Consider the following 15,798-nt stretch of genomic DNA (forward strand, 5'->3'; position numbering starts at 1 on the left):
CATAACAAAGGACTTGCTAAAATTATTCAAGGAAATTTAGAGATACTCTGTAAAGAATAGTTGAAAAAAAAAGCAAGTAATACAGGTTCTAATATATATGCACAAGCAATATCTGAGTACAACTATCTCGGAGTAAGAGACAGCCCCTCTCCCCCGAAACACACACACACACACCCCAATTTAAGATTCAAGTTAACACTGTGTCTCAGCTCCGACACTGTAGGAGCAATTTATTCTAAGTTTTGAACTGCCAACCGATCAATTAATTCCTAAACTTTATGATTTGTCAGGCAGAAGTTTTATATATTTAGCCTTCCCTAAAAGATTACTTTACAGCTCATTTTAGGGAGCTGTCTACTCAAGACAAGGATTTGTTTTTTAAATATGATATTCTAGTCACATTGAGATTTACCATTAGCCTAATGATTCCATCAGTTCACATCTGCCTTAAAGGGGGAGGAGGGGACTCCCCAAAAGGCATATGTTTCTCCATTAATGAATTTTGGCACAATAACTTTTATGTCTATCACCTGGGGGAGAGGATTACTTCACATTTGGGAAACTGAGTATAACTTTATGGGTGATACAGCACTGCCTAGCAAAGGCTAAACTTTTCGCCAAGGAGGAAATACTGAAGTAACCAAGACCTGCCAAGAACACATGTGAAAGAGTTAATGAGAAATGCCTGTGCATGTCTTTCCTGGTTCAAGGAAAAGAGCTAAATAATAAAACTGAACTAATTAGAACACATGAATGATATCAAACATCTCCAATGTTTCTCATCAAGTTTACAGAGTTTTACTGGTCTGGTGAAGTTACACTCACATCCAAAATGGTCCAGGAGCATAATATGCTCTATAAAACCCACTTAACTATTGCTTAGAATCATATTTGAGTCATTTTTATGAAAAAAGTTATGGGAAATTTACAGAGGAAACTGAGACTGTGCCTTCTCCAGTTCCCTCGAGATGGCTCAAAATGTAAAACTGCTGACCTGAAAAACTGTGCCTTGGATTCTGGAAAATTTATCAAATCAGAATAAAAAGCTGACTTTGGATTCAGGTTTTAATTAACTGGCAACCTTGCAGACGTTTTTCACGTTTTAGAAAAGTTAGATCATTTTTTTACAAACAGGCATTATCTACTCTGAAGAATGGCTGCAGATTATACAGTGATTATGACACATTTGCTTCAAGAGTTCAACTTAAAAAAAATTACTAGCTCCATGTTGCTAGATCAAAAAACACTCTAAGGCAACATAAAAAGTTGAGAACAAGACACAAAGAGCCCATAAAACAGATAAATCATAAAGTTACCTCTATATCCTGGATAATCTTTGGGTATAATGACCTATAAAATGAATTGGGAGGGCCATCTGTAGGTCTGTTCTTAAACAGGTACTGATCCCTGGCAAATAAAAACAAACAGATGTTACATTTTTGCACATAAAAGGGTGAATTTTATTTAAACATGGTGCTTACAAAGATTCTGTACCTTTCAACTCAGTTAAAAGCAGGGTTTCTGACCGTTAAATTCACACATTAGACACAAGTGTACTTTAATTTCCAGCTCTGTATCATAATCCTGGCCTTTTATTTTCTGAACACCCAACACCTATTAATATAGCCTTTCATTCTATAATTTAATAAAAAATGTTAATGAAGCTTACTTGGTACACATCAAACTTCTTCCCATGAAGAAAATATAGTCCTAACCCTTACACCGCAACCCGTACTTCCATCTGTAACATTCTCTCTGTGCTAAGTGGGCCAGGTTACATAAGTGTACAAGGCTCTAAAGTTGTATATAAGTTAATGGGTTATCTGAAAACTCCTGCCCACTGTGCCTTCCACATCTTCAATCAGAAGCAATGACAAATAGCAAAATGGCATTATTTGACTTTCTTATATTTTCTTTTTTTCTTATCTTTTGGTAATAGTATCATCATTTAAGAATAATGTGAAAGAGGGCGCCTGGGTGGCTCAGATGGTTAAGCATCTGCCTTCGGCTCGGATCATGATTCCAGAGTCCTGGGATTGAGCCCCAGATCGGGCTCCTGGCTCAGCGGGGAGCCTGCTTCTCCCTCTCCCTCTGCCTCTCCCCCTGCTCATGCTCTCTCTCTCTGTATCTCTGTGTCTCAAATGAATAAATAAAATCTTAAAAAAAGAAAAAAAAGAATAATGTGAAAGGAAAACCATAAATACATAGATTTGAAAAGGCAAATCGCTCATTCAAACTATATAATACTTCCTAGCGGTTAATCCTTATAAAGGAAATATGCATTGCAAAAGAAATTAACAGCTTTAACTCCCACCCCACCACGCCACCACTCCAGACCACTCCTCTTTCCCACCTGTTGAAAATGGGCCAACACATTTGGCGAGTATAACTGCTTATTTAAGCAGTCAAACTGACCCTATGTACCAAGAAACTTTTTTTAAGGCAACAAACAACCCAAGAACTTACCACCCTCTTCTTTCTGAAAGCCCCTTCCATAGAGGGTCAGTGCGCACCATTCGTTCAATCAGCTTCTTCCAAAGCATTCCTTCAGAGATCACTCGCTGCCATTCTTTACATACCAGCTCTGCTGCACACAGAGACCTGGCGTCCAGGTAAGAAAGAATGTTTTCTGCTATGTGGTCTAAGCCTTGCTCTACAAAATAGAAAAGGCAGTGAAGGAATGGGAAGGGAGATGGAAATGTACCAGTCACCATTTCTGTAAAGGGAAGAGGAATAAAGAAATCCTGAAGCAGGTAACATACTTGAGTAATATCAAAAGTTCTGCAGATATACAAGTGCATGAGTACATAAACACATACGCTTCTTTTTGACTCTGAGTTTTTAAGATAAAACAATTGCTGGCAGGGCGCCTGGCTGGCTTGGTCGGTAGTGCATGCAACTCTTGATCTCAGGGCCATTGAGTTCAAGCCCCAGGTTGGCCATAGAGATTACTTTAAAAATATATATATACATACATATGTGTGCATGTATATATGTATGTATGTGTATATGTACGTATGTATGTATATACATAAATTTACGGCAACAGTTCCTGCGTGTAAAAGCCGATCCTGGACAGTTTTCTATCTGTCAGATATTAGGAAAAAAGACTTGTTTGCATTTTCTTTTACATAACTCTTTTACAAAACCACTACAGGAGAACGATTCCTCAAATTTTACAGATGAGGCACAGAGAGGTAAAGTTCTCAAGGTTTCACAACTATAGAGTAGTAAAGCCTACATTGCAACTCTGATCTCTTGCTCCTAAGTTGGTGTTCTTTCCCCTCTGACCTACCGTCTCTCGTAACAAATCATCCTCTTAATACATGACCTATGTGAATCCCTCGGAGCCAAGGAGACAAAAAAGGTGAAACACTGACACAGCTTAAAAAGCTTATGAAAAGTTAAGTGACAATCTAAGAGTTAAAGTCAGGTCTCCTTAGATGTATTTTTGTCAATCATTCTTCATCTCCTTCTTACGGAGGTAAAATGCTCAAAAGCAAGAACCATACATGCCTACAAATTCCTCAACCTTATGAGGCTTATCCCACGCAATGCAAGGGTCCTCCCAAAGACAACTAAGATTCAGAGTCTGCCTGACACTGCCATGGTGTCAACATAGTCAACATTGTGGCCACCTGCGAACTCCCACCCTGTGGTTCTAGTCAAGCCCTCCATAACTACAAAAAATAAAGCTCACCCCCAGGCCTACTGCAGTGGTGGGAATGCTAAACATATAGGCAGAAAATTTCAATTTCAAGTCTAGGTTCACCATGTAGCAGTTCTTTGACATGAAATAAATATTGAAATATAACTGGCCCTTGGTCTTTTACTGTTATAAAATGGTAATCACCAGTAACCATTGTCCTTTCTCACACCACCAGTTAAGAATCAAATGAAAGAATTTTATGAAAAGATTTTAAAGACAACAAAGCACCATACAAGACTAATATTTGCTCTCTTTTTTCAAGATAAATAGAAGCCATATAGTGGCACTAACTTGGCAGGAAATAGGTAAGTCTTTAAAGTTTCAGAGCTCAGTTTTCTCATCTGTATAAGATGGGGAAATAATCTCTATTTTGAAAGTATCAAAATGAGATGATGCATTAAAATGCTTCACAAACTAATGTTGTCTTCAACTCTGAGAATGACACTTTCTACTGTCGACTCTGGTTTACAAGCCTTTCATATCCTAATTGTCCTACTCTGGTCTAGACCTAATACCCAAGCTCTGACCTGATCATGAAGACTACCCTAAAGCCACGATCTTTTCTTGTACATGTCATTATATTACAGTTGGTGCGAAGATTACATCACCTTTATCCAGTAGTCCTATCACAGTAGATTCCTAGATGGCAGTAAGTTAAAATAAATTTCTAAGCCTGTTCCCCAACAATATTTATTTTAAAAAATTCCCCCAGGTCTAAATTTGTATGGCTAATGGAGAGATGAAGGGCAGCTTCATGCAGGAATTTATAGTTATCCTTGCTATAATTCACCTTTGAGACTTGATCTGACCCTTCCATGTCAGCCTCTAGAATTTTGATTCTGTCCTCCAGAAGAGTGGGTATTCCACACCAAAATTCTGCATGATGGTCAAATGCAGTAAGTCTTTATCCCAAGTTCTTGGCAAACATGTTAAATGGGTCAGAACCAAGGACAGCACCCATGATTCTAGATATTTCTATCCAGGCTTCTGTGGGTCTATTCATGAAATACTCACACATACCAATACTGAGCCACTGGTTCTGTAACCATCTGGATGTACCACTGTTCAGCCTATATCTCTCTATTCAGTGTTTGAATATTTGGAGAAACTCTGCCCCATATAAAGACCCTACTACCTTTACCTTTTACATCATTCTTCTGACCCACTAATCTGATAACCTTATCCCCCTCCCCTACCCCGAAGTCAGGCGAATTTGGTATGGCTACACTTTGTATTCTCTTGCTGGTGCTTACTACATAAAGTTGGTATCACATTTTTTGTTTACAAGTTGGCAAGTAGCTGCTTTGTGTCCCTTTTTTTAAACATATATAACCCAAGTTCATTACAGAAAAATTATAAAATCCATATAAGCAAAAAATTTTTAATCCCTAAATCCTCTCAGAGATAAGGGCTCCTAACATTCCGTATACATCCTTCTAGGCTTACACAACCCTACAGAGTCTTTTTGGCTGCAAATTATTTACCTTTGATAATCCATTTTAAAGGTATGCTAGAGTATAACATCAAATTTATCAGCCAACATCCCCCAAATACACCCACCTCTACTTCTGCAGTTCTTAAAACCAGGAAAAGTGCTCACCGATCATATCTCAGGGTGCTCTCATGCAAGGCTACCAAACACAACTGTACAAGCTGTAAAGGGCACAACTATACCCAGCAGCTCTGCTGCTTCTCAATGTTCCACAATTCTGAAAATCACAACTACAGGTTCCGTCAATATCCTGGCACACAATGTCTTTAGGTCTGCTTGTTTGTAGGAGCTTTGGTTTCCTTTTTGTGTATCTCCATGATCATGTGCCCCTTTCTTCCATCTTCATTTAAAATCAGAGAAATCCATGGATAATCACATACAGTCTTACTTGTAGCCCTCCACTGCTAGGACTAACAAATTAACAAGAATTTCAAATTTCAGAATCTCTCAGACCTCTATATTCATATTTTCTCCTAGTGTCTCTAGTCATGGGCTAATAGATTTAGCTCTTCTCTGAATTTTTCTAATTCTGGGTACTTACCTGACTATCTGCTAGTTTCTACACATCCTATGAGAACACAGTCACCTTTCAAGATCTAGTTTATTTCCATATCATTAACCAAATCCTCCTAATTGGTCATAAACACACCCCTAAACCAATTCCCGTCGTGAGTCCCCTGCTCTCTGAGAGAGGAAATGAATAGGAGACAAGATTGCATCAGATAGTTGCTTTCTCAATGCAGCTTTCTCAATAACTGCAATATCCCCATTGTCTGACTATGAACTGGGAAAGCAGCATCCAAATCTTCCACCTGCTTGGGTGGTCTAGGAGCTGGTTCTCAGAAGCCTGTGTGGTTGTAATTGAGTCACTTAGGGTAAGTGATTTTTAAAACAAATAAAAACAACAAGCAACAAAAACAGATTCCCTGGACATTTTTTCTGGTCTACTGAATCAGAATCTTTAGATGGTGAGGACCAGGAATCTGTATTTTTAGGAAGTGCCACCAGATAATTCTGAACGGTTGGGAACTACTGCTTTATAGCCATGATACACCTTTTAGTCCTCTTTGATTTTTTTCCCCCTTCAATAGCTCACCATTAGACTATCACTGGGTTTCTGCGTAAGGAAATCTCGAACACATATTTCCTCCTCTTTCAAAATGCCATCACTCCAATTCAGTAACATCTCTATGACATCTATGAGATTCACTTTCCTCGGATAATACTTTAAATTCATACCATCATTCTAGGAGGCAGCATGTTTTAGTCTCTTGGTAAATGCACTGGCTGTAGAGTCAGATAACCTGGGTTGAAGCACATCGGTTTTCCCTTTTGGATCTCAGTTTTCCATAAAACAGGAATGATATTAAATGGCTGAAGTGGATGATCTGATATAATCTGCACAATAACCCTCTGAGACAGCTACTCTCAATATGCTCATTTTATGAACTATTTAGCCTTGTTAGGAAAGTTAACAGGAAGAGGTTATTAAGGAGCCTGATACAGAACTGGTACTTGCTAAGTGTCAGTCTCTGTTCTTCCCTCATACCCAAATCCCCTTAGCTGATATCATTGGTCAAAGAAGCTAAGCAATGTTGCTCTTCTTTGTTATTTTCTGCAGAGAAAATGTTGCACTCTAGCAAAGTGCTAAGCCCACTCACATTCCCTTCAAAGTTTAGGGTATCGGAATCCCACAACCTCTATCTGAACACCTTAGAATAGCTATCCCCGGGGCCATGCAGACCATTTAACTTCCTTGTTTCAAGCCTATTCAGGACAAAGAAGTTACTGAGTAAGGTGGTCCATTTGCTCTGGCTAAAAAGCGCTTTGAGGTGTTAAAACTAAGTATTTCTTGGGGCACCTGGATGGCTCAGTCGTTAAGCTCTGCCTTCGGCTCAGGTCATGATCCCAGGGTGCTGGGATCGAGCCCCACATCGGGCTCTCTGCTCGGCGGGAAGCCTGCTTCTCCCTCTCCCACTCCCCCTGCTTGTGTTCCTGCTCTCACTATCTGTCAAATAAATAAAATCTTAAAAAAAAAAAAAAAAAAAAAAACCTAAGCATTTCTTAAGTACCAATATCTGGCTCTCACTGACTCTATCCTGCTGAGACTCCCCCATCTCCCATCACCACCCCCCTTCCCAAGGCAACAAGAGGACACATTATGGTTTCAGAAAACGAGGCCAGAATACGGCACACACAATGCTGAGGAAGTGCTTCTGTTGCTAATTATAGGCACCAGATGAAGGTCTGGAAAAATTTCAATAAATTAAAACAATTAAAAGGCACAAATTTCAAAGCTCAACATGTAAATAACACGATACCAAAATGAAACTCAACTGTAAAATGTCAGTTCAATGCCCTTGACTACAGCCAGTTTTAACACAGCTGCTTAGATCATACAATTATAGTACCTTTTATTATTTTAGAAACACATTTCGAAAAGCAGCTGCAAAGAAACTCCCTTCCCCACCCACTCCTGCTGTCCCTTCCTAGTCACAGATCTAGTTGTAAAATCTGAAGTTAGAAACCTTTTGAAAGAAAAAAAACAATACAACTGCTGACAGCAACAGGACGTCAATGTCTTTAACTAAGGAATACACTGACCTAAAGATTCAGACAGAACTGAAGTGAAATGACACTCAGGTCACAAAGTCCAACATGTTGTTGTACCAACAAAGTGGTGCAAACGCCTACCTATATGATGTCAAGATGAATCAATTCAGAAATTAGCGGGTGAATAATTAAAACTTCCTGGCAACAAATCTTATTAACCTCCGGAGAAGCAGGTGTTTCCTGCCTCTCCGGGCTTTTTTTTTTTTTTTTTCTTTCTTTCTTTTTTTTTTTTTTTTAAGCTACCATCCTCAGAATACCCACCAGATGTCAGGCATATTACATACATTGTTCTTAATCTTCACAATATCCCATGAAGTATTATTATTATTCCCACACAAAAAAGGAAACCGAGGCTCCAAAAAGTGGGCTCATAGGACTCTTAAGTGCAGGGGCTGGGATTCAAATTTAGGGGCTGTGTAAATCCAACACCCAAGCTCTTTCCACTCTGTCATGCTGGTCTTTGGCCCTTGCATCCAGCCTAAAAAGCCTTAGCTACGCTCTGGTTCTTCCATGTCTCCCAAGACCTTTGATCTAGTCTGTCACATTTACAGTCCATAACGGTTTATCATCCTTACTTGGGGATAAGACAAATGAATAAACCATGGCCAGGAAGCTAAGTGTTTCAAAATTCTTAATTGCTTAGATACCTCACCAAAAGGATTGCCAATGCTTATCATCCTCTTAGAAGTACAATCTGCCTCTACTTCAAATGGTATAAATTTTCCCTTTAACAACAGTTCTCACAAACCACAAACTTAGCCTGCAGAAATTGACATTGCAGACTAAACATTTACCATGATTTTTAGAAAAGCATATCATAATTATCACTTTTTCCACTGAACCAAAAGGAGCCAGAGACCACAAACATTTTCCATTTTCCCTATACTGACAGGTATGATATTCACAGTAAGCATTTAAAAGTGAGAACTATAGACAATTTTTATAGAATTAATGGCTTCTACAATCAAAAGAAGTCTTAAGTTGACAACTTCAACAGAGTAAAACTTCAAACTCAAGATCGTCTACAGTAAAAGTTAAACACCAAACTAGAATAGTGATTAGTAAGTTGCTCCACCCATTATTAAATTTAAGTATGAACATACACATGGACCTGTTTCTTCCCTAATACTCTTAAGGCAGGGTCTTTGTTAAGGAACTAACGCCAATTTTAATCCAAGTCTACTAGACACGAACACAATCAACTAGGCCAGCTTGTCCCCAGCTATTAGATTCATACGTATGATATACACTGACATATGTATATATGTTCAGATCAAATCCTTTTAAAACAAATAGCATTTTAACAAAAATATTTCCATGTCCCAGCCAATGGTCCATTCATTTCATGTAATATTCAATACCACAAAATTCCACTTTAACAGAGATATGGACAATGCCTTAAAATTCGCTGTAATGAAAACTGAATTGTATGCAATTATACTAACCATATTTATATACATAACACATGTTCATCTGTTCTGTCTCTTCTCCAAGACCGTACACTCCCCAAGAGAAGGGGTTGCCTCTGAACTACGTTCTGCAAATCAAGAGAACTTCAACAGTGCCACCTCGTGGATATTCTGTAAATATAAGGTGAGTTTCTTGGCACTCTAAAATGTTTGAGAAGCAAATTACAGGCAAAAATAAAATAAAACCAAAACAGTAGAAAGCAAACAAAAAAACAACAGATTTGCCTGAGAAAAATGAAGCCATAACTTCACTTAGTTAAAAGCACTTATGAGGAACAATTACAATCATCCACTTTATAAAAATTGCCCTATCTTTTTCTTGATGTGAGATGCAACCTGAGTCCACAGAAAGACTTGGGTGCCAGGGGTTCTGAGTTCTGGCACTGCACAAACCAGAGATGCTGCACCAAAGGCTCACTCACCTTACTTAAACCCACCTATAATTCCCTCTCCCCGACCTCTTCGCCCTCCCTCCCTCTCATACAATTAAAACCATGTCTGTTTCTCTCTCTCTCTCATAAGTAAAAGTAATTATTACTGAACTGGGTTATAAACATGTATTCTATACTTAGGGCCAATTTAAGGAATTTTCCAGAGTAATCCTAACTATAATGATTTTAGCCTTTGCACTAACTTTTGAACCAGCCCCCACCATCACCCACATAATCAACACAATAACCAAGATGTATGATCTTTGTCATTTCATGCAATTTCTCTGATCGCTGGCTTCCCAGTCTATACAATGAAAAAGAGGTTTAAGGATGGCTAAGATGCCTCTTAGCAATTAAATACTATACAATTCTAAAAAGAGAGGGTTCTTATTTTCTTTTCTAGAAATACTAATGAATGAAATAGGGCAAACAATACTACATTTAAGCATAAAAACAACAGGAGAGTAAAAATTTTCTAAGCTAACTCTCAAATATCCTTAAACACTCCCCATTGTACGAACACATTTTGGAAGAAAAATTAGAAATTCGAAGCTGCCCAGAGACCTGAGCCCTGGTCCTATCTGCTGTGGAAATCCTTAGAATATGGAGTCCTGATGCACTGTAAATCACAGACAGGCTAAGAGAGGAGCTACTCTTTGAAGAGCTGTCCCAAAGCTCTGATACGTTAGGGCTGGTGGCAATGGCACTGTTTTATCCCTGGCCATTTGTAGGTCTACCCTGGCATGGCAGTTGTAACCTCTAGACTACACTGACCGTATTAAAAGAAAACATTCTGCCTACCATTCTCTTCAGAAGTGAAATCTATCTTACCTAGTCAAATTTATATTTAAAATTAAAAGAAGAGGAGGAGGAGGAAGAGGAGGAGTGATAAAGAGAGAGAAAAGAGAGAATTAATGAGTGATCAAAAATCAAAGGGGGACAGAATAGGGAGGGCACAGAGGATTTTTAGAGCACTGAAACCATTCTATAGGATACTATAACGATACATACATGTCATTAAATATTTGCCAAAACCCATAGAATGTACAACACCAAGAGTGAACCCTAATGTAAAGTATGGACTTTGGGTGATAATGATGTATCAATGTAGGCCTATGTGTTATATAACAAATGAGCCAACTCTGGATGGGATGGTGATGGGGAGTGGGGTGGAGATATGCAAAATATGGGAATTCTCTATATATTCTATTTTACTATAAACATAAAACTATTCTAAAAATATAAGTCTTTTTTTTTTTTTAATCAAAGTAAACTTAACCAGAGGAGTATGTGGGTGTGAGGGAGATAGGGAAAGAGAGAGAGGGAGAGAGAGAGATAATGAGGGAGAAGATGCAGAAATAAGTTTCAAAAAATGTAATAAAGACATGCCATCAGTTTTTCCAATATATTTTTGCCATTCCCTATCCTAAATGTCACTTCAGGTACAAAGGAACATCCTAAACTTTGGGACACTTCTTAAAACACAAACACTGTAGGAAAAATTGTCTCATATTTTTTAAAATTACTTATAAAGGCAAAATACAGATTATATATAGACTACATCAAAACTATCAGCATAGCATTAACTCATTAAATTAAATGAAACAATAATATGACCAAAGACCAACACCATTAATCGCAGAAACGGCCTACATTTCCTATATAGATGCTACATTATAACTCCTTTTCAAGTGCCATATATTAAAATACAATATGGGTTCCAAAGAAACTCACACTGTAGTCACACTGTACTCACTCATGCATTTCACAGATATCTACTCAGCTCCACCTAGGCCCTTGGGCTGGACATTCTTCCACTGCTCAGCTTTTTAAAAGACAAGTACAGTTACCTGGTAAAGCAGTAATAAAGTCCCGCTGCAACATGGGCTTCAGGTAAGAGTTAATATGTCCATGCTGATAATGACACATTCGTGAAATAAGGTGTTCCACAAATTCCACTTGATCTGATTCAGACCACTGGTCAAAATATTTAATACACAAGTCTTTTTCTTTTTGATAGTTTCCTTCTGATGGCCTCTTTCTGGAGACGATCACAGATGATGTTCCATTACTTATCTATTTCAGAAAAATAAAGAAAAAATTAATTAGTTTGATAAGGAAAAGAAATCTAATTAGTATTTCATTGGAAACATTTTTTCACCCTGTGCATTTCATCTTAAAATGCCAGTTATACCTTAAAGTCAAACTCATTCCTTCATTAACTCATTCATGAAGTAATTTAAAATGTCTTCAGGGCCTGTGTTCTCAAATTAGTCTCTAAAGTAAATGTCAAATTTACAGCTATTTATAAAGCTAAATGGCATCTCAAGTCATCATTCTCCAAAGCTTATTCTAAAACCATGGGGCTATTAGATAACCATCTTAGAGAACTTGCTCAACTTGGCCAAGTAGCAATGATTGTTTTACTTCCCCAAAGACCAAAGTCAATGCTATATTCCTCTATGCCAATAGTTCTCAGACCTGTGTGCATCACAGTAACAAGAGGGCTTCCTAACTCACAGATTGCCTGGCTCCACCACAGATGTCCTCATTCTATTGGTCTGGAATGCAGCCTGAGAATTTGCATTGCTAACAAGTTCCCAGGTGGTATTGACGCTGCTGGTCCACAGAACACAATTTAAAAACCACTGGTCTATCTAATGAAGAAACCTGAAGGCAATTCAATCTAAAAACTGAATCCATCTCCAAATTGTATCCAGGGTTACTAAACTGCTGGCAAAAAAGTTTAGACTTTCACTCCCTTTTTTTGATCACCTACTCCTAAAGTCACCCAAGGTAAACCACATATTCCTGAAATGATCCTTATCCTATAGAGTTGGCCTATGATATCCCACAGACTCCTATACTAATTGTGCATTTCTCATCAAATCTACATGGTCCTTGCACAAAACCAGTATATTGTTCTACAAATGAAAACTACATACACTGCATCTGACAACAGCAACAGAAAAAAAAAACAACCAAAAAAACAGGAATGCCTAGACTGAAGCCACAACTGTCACTGATGCTATAAGGCTCAATAACATCCCCGTTTAAAAACAAAATTACCTCCATGCTTTTATCAAACATTTGCCAAGCTATCTGCCCATCACTCCTTTGATAGCCCCTTCATGTGTAATACCAAAAAGACTAGCATAGAAGAGAATTTTGATAACTGAAGAGTTATATTACAAACATGCATTAATTCCATTAGGAGCTTATCTCAGAAGTTCCACACAGAAAGAACCAACAGCTTTGTTATCACTATGTCCCCTAAATTAGAATGGACTGAATCCATCCCATAAATATCCATAGAAGTCTGGCTTTCCTTATTAAAATCTTATATATCATACCTGCTTGAAGCAAGTTTTATGTCCACATTTAGAGGTATAGTCAGAAGGCTTTCGGCTCCCACCCCATTTATCTTACCACCTCCTTCTCTAGGAATGTTTTTTCCCTTGTCATTTGGGTGAGGAAGAGCTCAACGACATGGAGTACCACTTTTTTTCCCTTGTCATTTGGGTGAAGGAGAGCTCACTGACACTGGGTACCACCAGAGGGCAGCATTGAACAGAAATTTTTGATGCTGCTTATAGTAAGACCTCTTATCTAACAGACCTTAAAAATCAACATTCAAAACAGTCAGAAAAAAATGAAAATTCTTCACTGTGATGATTATCTGCTGGCATAAGGAGCATCTTTGCTACTTTGCTACTTTTAAGTATAAGGGTGTTCACCATAATGTTATAACAGAAAAATTAGAAATAACTGCCCAACTATAGGCAACTGGCTAAAGCAAATAATAATGCATCTACGTAGAGTACTATAATGGAGCCATTAAAATTAGGTTTATAAAGTAAGATTTTAATAACAAGAGAACATGTTTATGAAATCATGTTAAGGAAGAAAAGGCAAGATGCACAATTTTATACAGCACTATAAATATAGTTATTTGTGTGAAGGGGAACACACAAGACAGAGTAAAGGATATGTACAAAAATGCTAAATGTGCCTACTCTTGAGAAAAAGAGCTGTATGTTTTCCTTCCTCTTTTCTTTCTATATTTTGTTCATTATAACTTGTCAAAATAATTGCTTTCGTAACAGGTTAAATATGATGGTAACAACTTGCATTTGTGTACTGCTTTATAATTTACAAAATACTTTCATATCCATTATCTCATTTGATAAGCAAAAGGGTTATTATTTCATCTACAACAGAAGAGTTCCTAACCACCCAGCTTCCCTACAGCACTGGCGTATGAATAACTAGTTGACTGAAAGCAGAACTTATGAAAGAAAAACCGAAAGCCAAAGTGTTAAGAGCCACTGTGAATTGAAAAATCAATAGTAAATGAAGAGACTCCTATTGGAAAATAACAAATGTGAAGGAGGAACAGAAGTCAATCTGCACACAGTTCCCCCAAATAGTGGCAAATGCACAATTCTATAGCACATTTTCCATTTCTACTTCTAACCACCTGCTGGAACCAGAAGCATCTTCCTGGCATTGTTTTGCTTTGTTTCATTTCCACCTTAAATTTGTTGGGCATACTTTATTCTTATTAACTAATCTACTCCTTTTGTTTCAAATAAAATGAACCCAGAGAATATTTTAACATTATTTAAGATTTGTTTTGCTTTTAATAGTGTCTTTATGAAGGGAAAAGTTATTTGTACCATAATGGTTGATGAAAGGATCAAATCATGAAACTTTACATACCACTGTCCACACACCCCCACTGGCAAAACAAACAAACAAACAAAAAACAAAACAGAAAAACCCTGGGGGATTGGGAGGGAAACAGGCAGACTAAAACAGAGCCAGAGGAGAAGAAAACAGAGTTTAAAAGGAAAGAGCAAACTAACAAGAAATGGGGGAGAAGGGTGAGGGTAGCAAGACTAAGTCACCAATGCACACACTGGTATGGCATGGTACTATTCTGGTGACAAAGGACACCACCTTTGGCTTAGCCCGTGGCAATAAACTGAGTATTTTAGGCTACAGACACTTCAGAATCTCTGTAGTAACCCCAAAATTCTTTACTATTCATAATGACACTTCCCTAAGGAACAGAAGATAAATTAGGGTGAATTCTGAAACTAGCAAAAATGCACAAAGGAAAATGCTTGGCTCTTGTTTTTATTGAGGACATGAGCTGAGGGAGCATCTTATCTATAGTAAGTCAACTGCTATCTTATCTGTGCGTCGTCATTCCTACCTGCCAAAGAGTATTTTTCTTTGGGGACTCATCTTCATTTTGATCCTCCATAACTGAAGTGTTCTAAGGGGGGAAAAACAGGTTATTTGAATTATGCCGAGTTTTACAAATCCTAAATAACTACAACAAAATATAATTTTGAAATCCCAAACTAGAATGTATCGACACAAACCCAAGAACTATTTGGCTTGTGACTAACACGTGCCATTTTGGGTCAAGAGGGTTGTGCTCATCTTTCATAAATCAATACAGTTAGTGGCTGGACAAAAGTAAGCATAAAGTCTTTATTTATGAAGGTTGGGCATGCTTAGAAAACAGCTAAATTATGGGACTGGGACTGAGGCTCTACCTCAGTCGTCACTATTACTCTTTCACTTGTGGCAAGAAGCCCAGAGACCCACTAAGTTCTTGATGATTGCTCAAAGCATTTAACTAGAATGTCTGCTATTCAGGAATCCATCCCAACCATCATTCAGCAAGTAGGACTGACAAAGCTCTGGAAGCCCTCTCTGCTTTTCTCTTTCCTCCCTTGATAACCTTGTTTTTCTGGACGGGCTTTACAATCTCCCTTAGCAAGCATGGTGGGTACCCCAACTTTTTCCCTGAAGAGGATGATGCTGGTAGCCAGTAACAATCTGGCTTGCCTTGGGAATGCATTAGCTTTTGATTTTTGTGTTTACTGCACAAAGAGGCACTGTGTAATCCTTCTGGTGACCTAGTCGCTCAATAGATGCCCATTAACCGGAGATTATACATGATTGGATTTTCCCTTTTGAAGCTCCTACCTAATGGCTAAATGGAAACTTAATGAGAAGGGAAAGTGGGAGAGTTGTGCTCTGAAAGGAATAACAATTTAAGTCCCT

At 38.0% G+C, this 15,798-nt stretch overlaps 1 protein-coding gene across 10 annotated transcripts in view; it reads right to left on the bottom strand.

The window, feature by feature from the left end:
* FBXW11 (F-box and WD repeat domain containing 11) overlaps positions 1–15,798 on the bottom strand; it is a 122,178-nt gene that overhangs the window by 27,617 nt on the left and 78,763 nt on the right. For 7 of the 10 annotated variants that reach the window (XM_036120310.2, XM_036120304.2, XM_036120311.2 and 4 more), the window contains 4 exons: positions 14,936–14,998; positions 11,565–11,790; positions 2,467–2,653; positions 1,317–1,407 (listed from right to left, as the gene is read on the bottom strand). In XM_036120310.2, coding sequence (XP_035976203.1) covers positions 1,317–1,407; positions 2,467–2,653; positions 11,565–11,790; positions 14,936–14,998 — 567 coding nt within the window. The remainder of the gene's footprint in view (positions 1–1,316; positions 1,408–2,466; positions 2,654–11,564; positions 11,791–14,935; positions 14,999–15,798) is intronic. The other 3 variants (XM_036120313.2, XM_036120308.2, XM_036120312.2) reach the window with 1 other exon arrangement.

Source organism: Halichoerus grypus, chromosome 2 (assembly GCF_964656455.1).
Source record: "Halichoerus grypus chromosome 2, mHalGry1.hap1.1, whole genome shotgun sequence".
NCBI classification, from domain to species: domain Eukaryota; kingdom Metazoa; phylum Chordata; class Mammalia; order Carnivora; family Phocidae; genus Halichoerus; species Halichoerus grypus.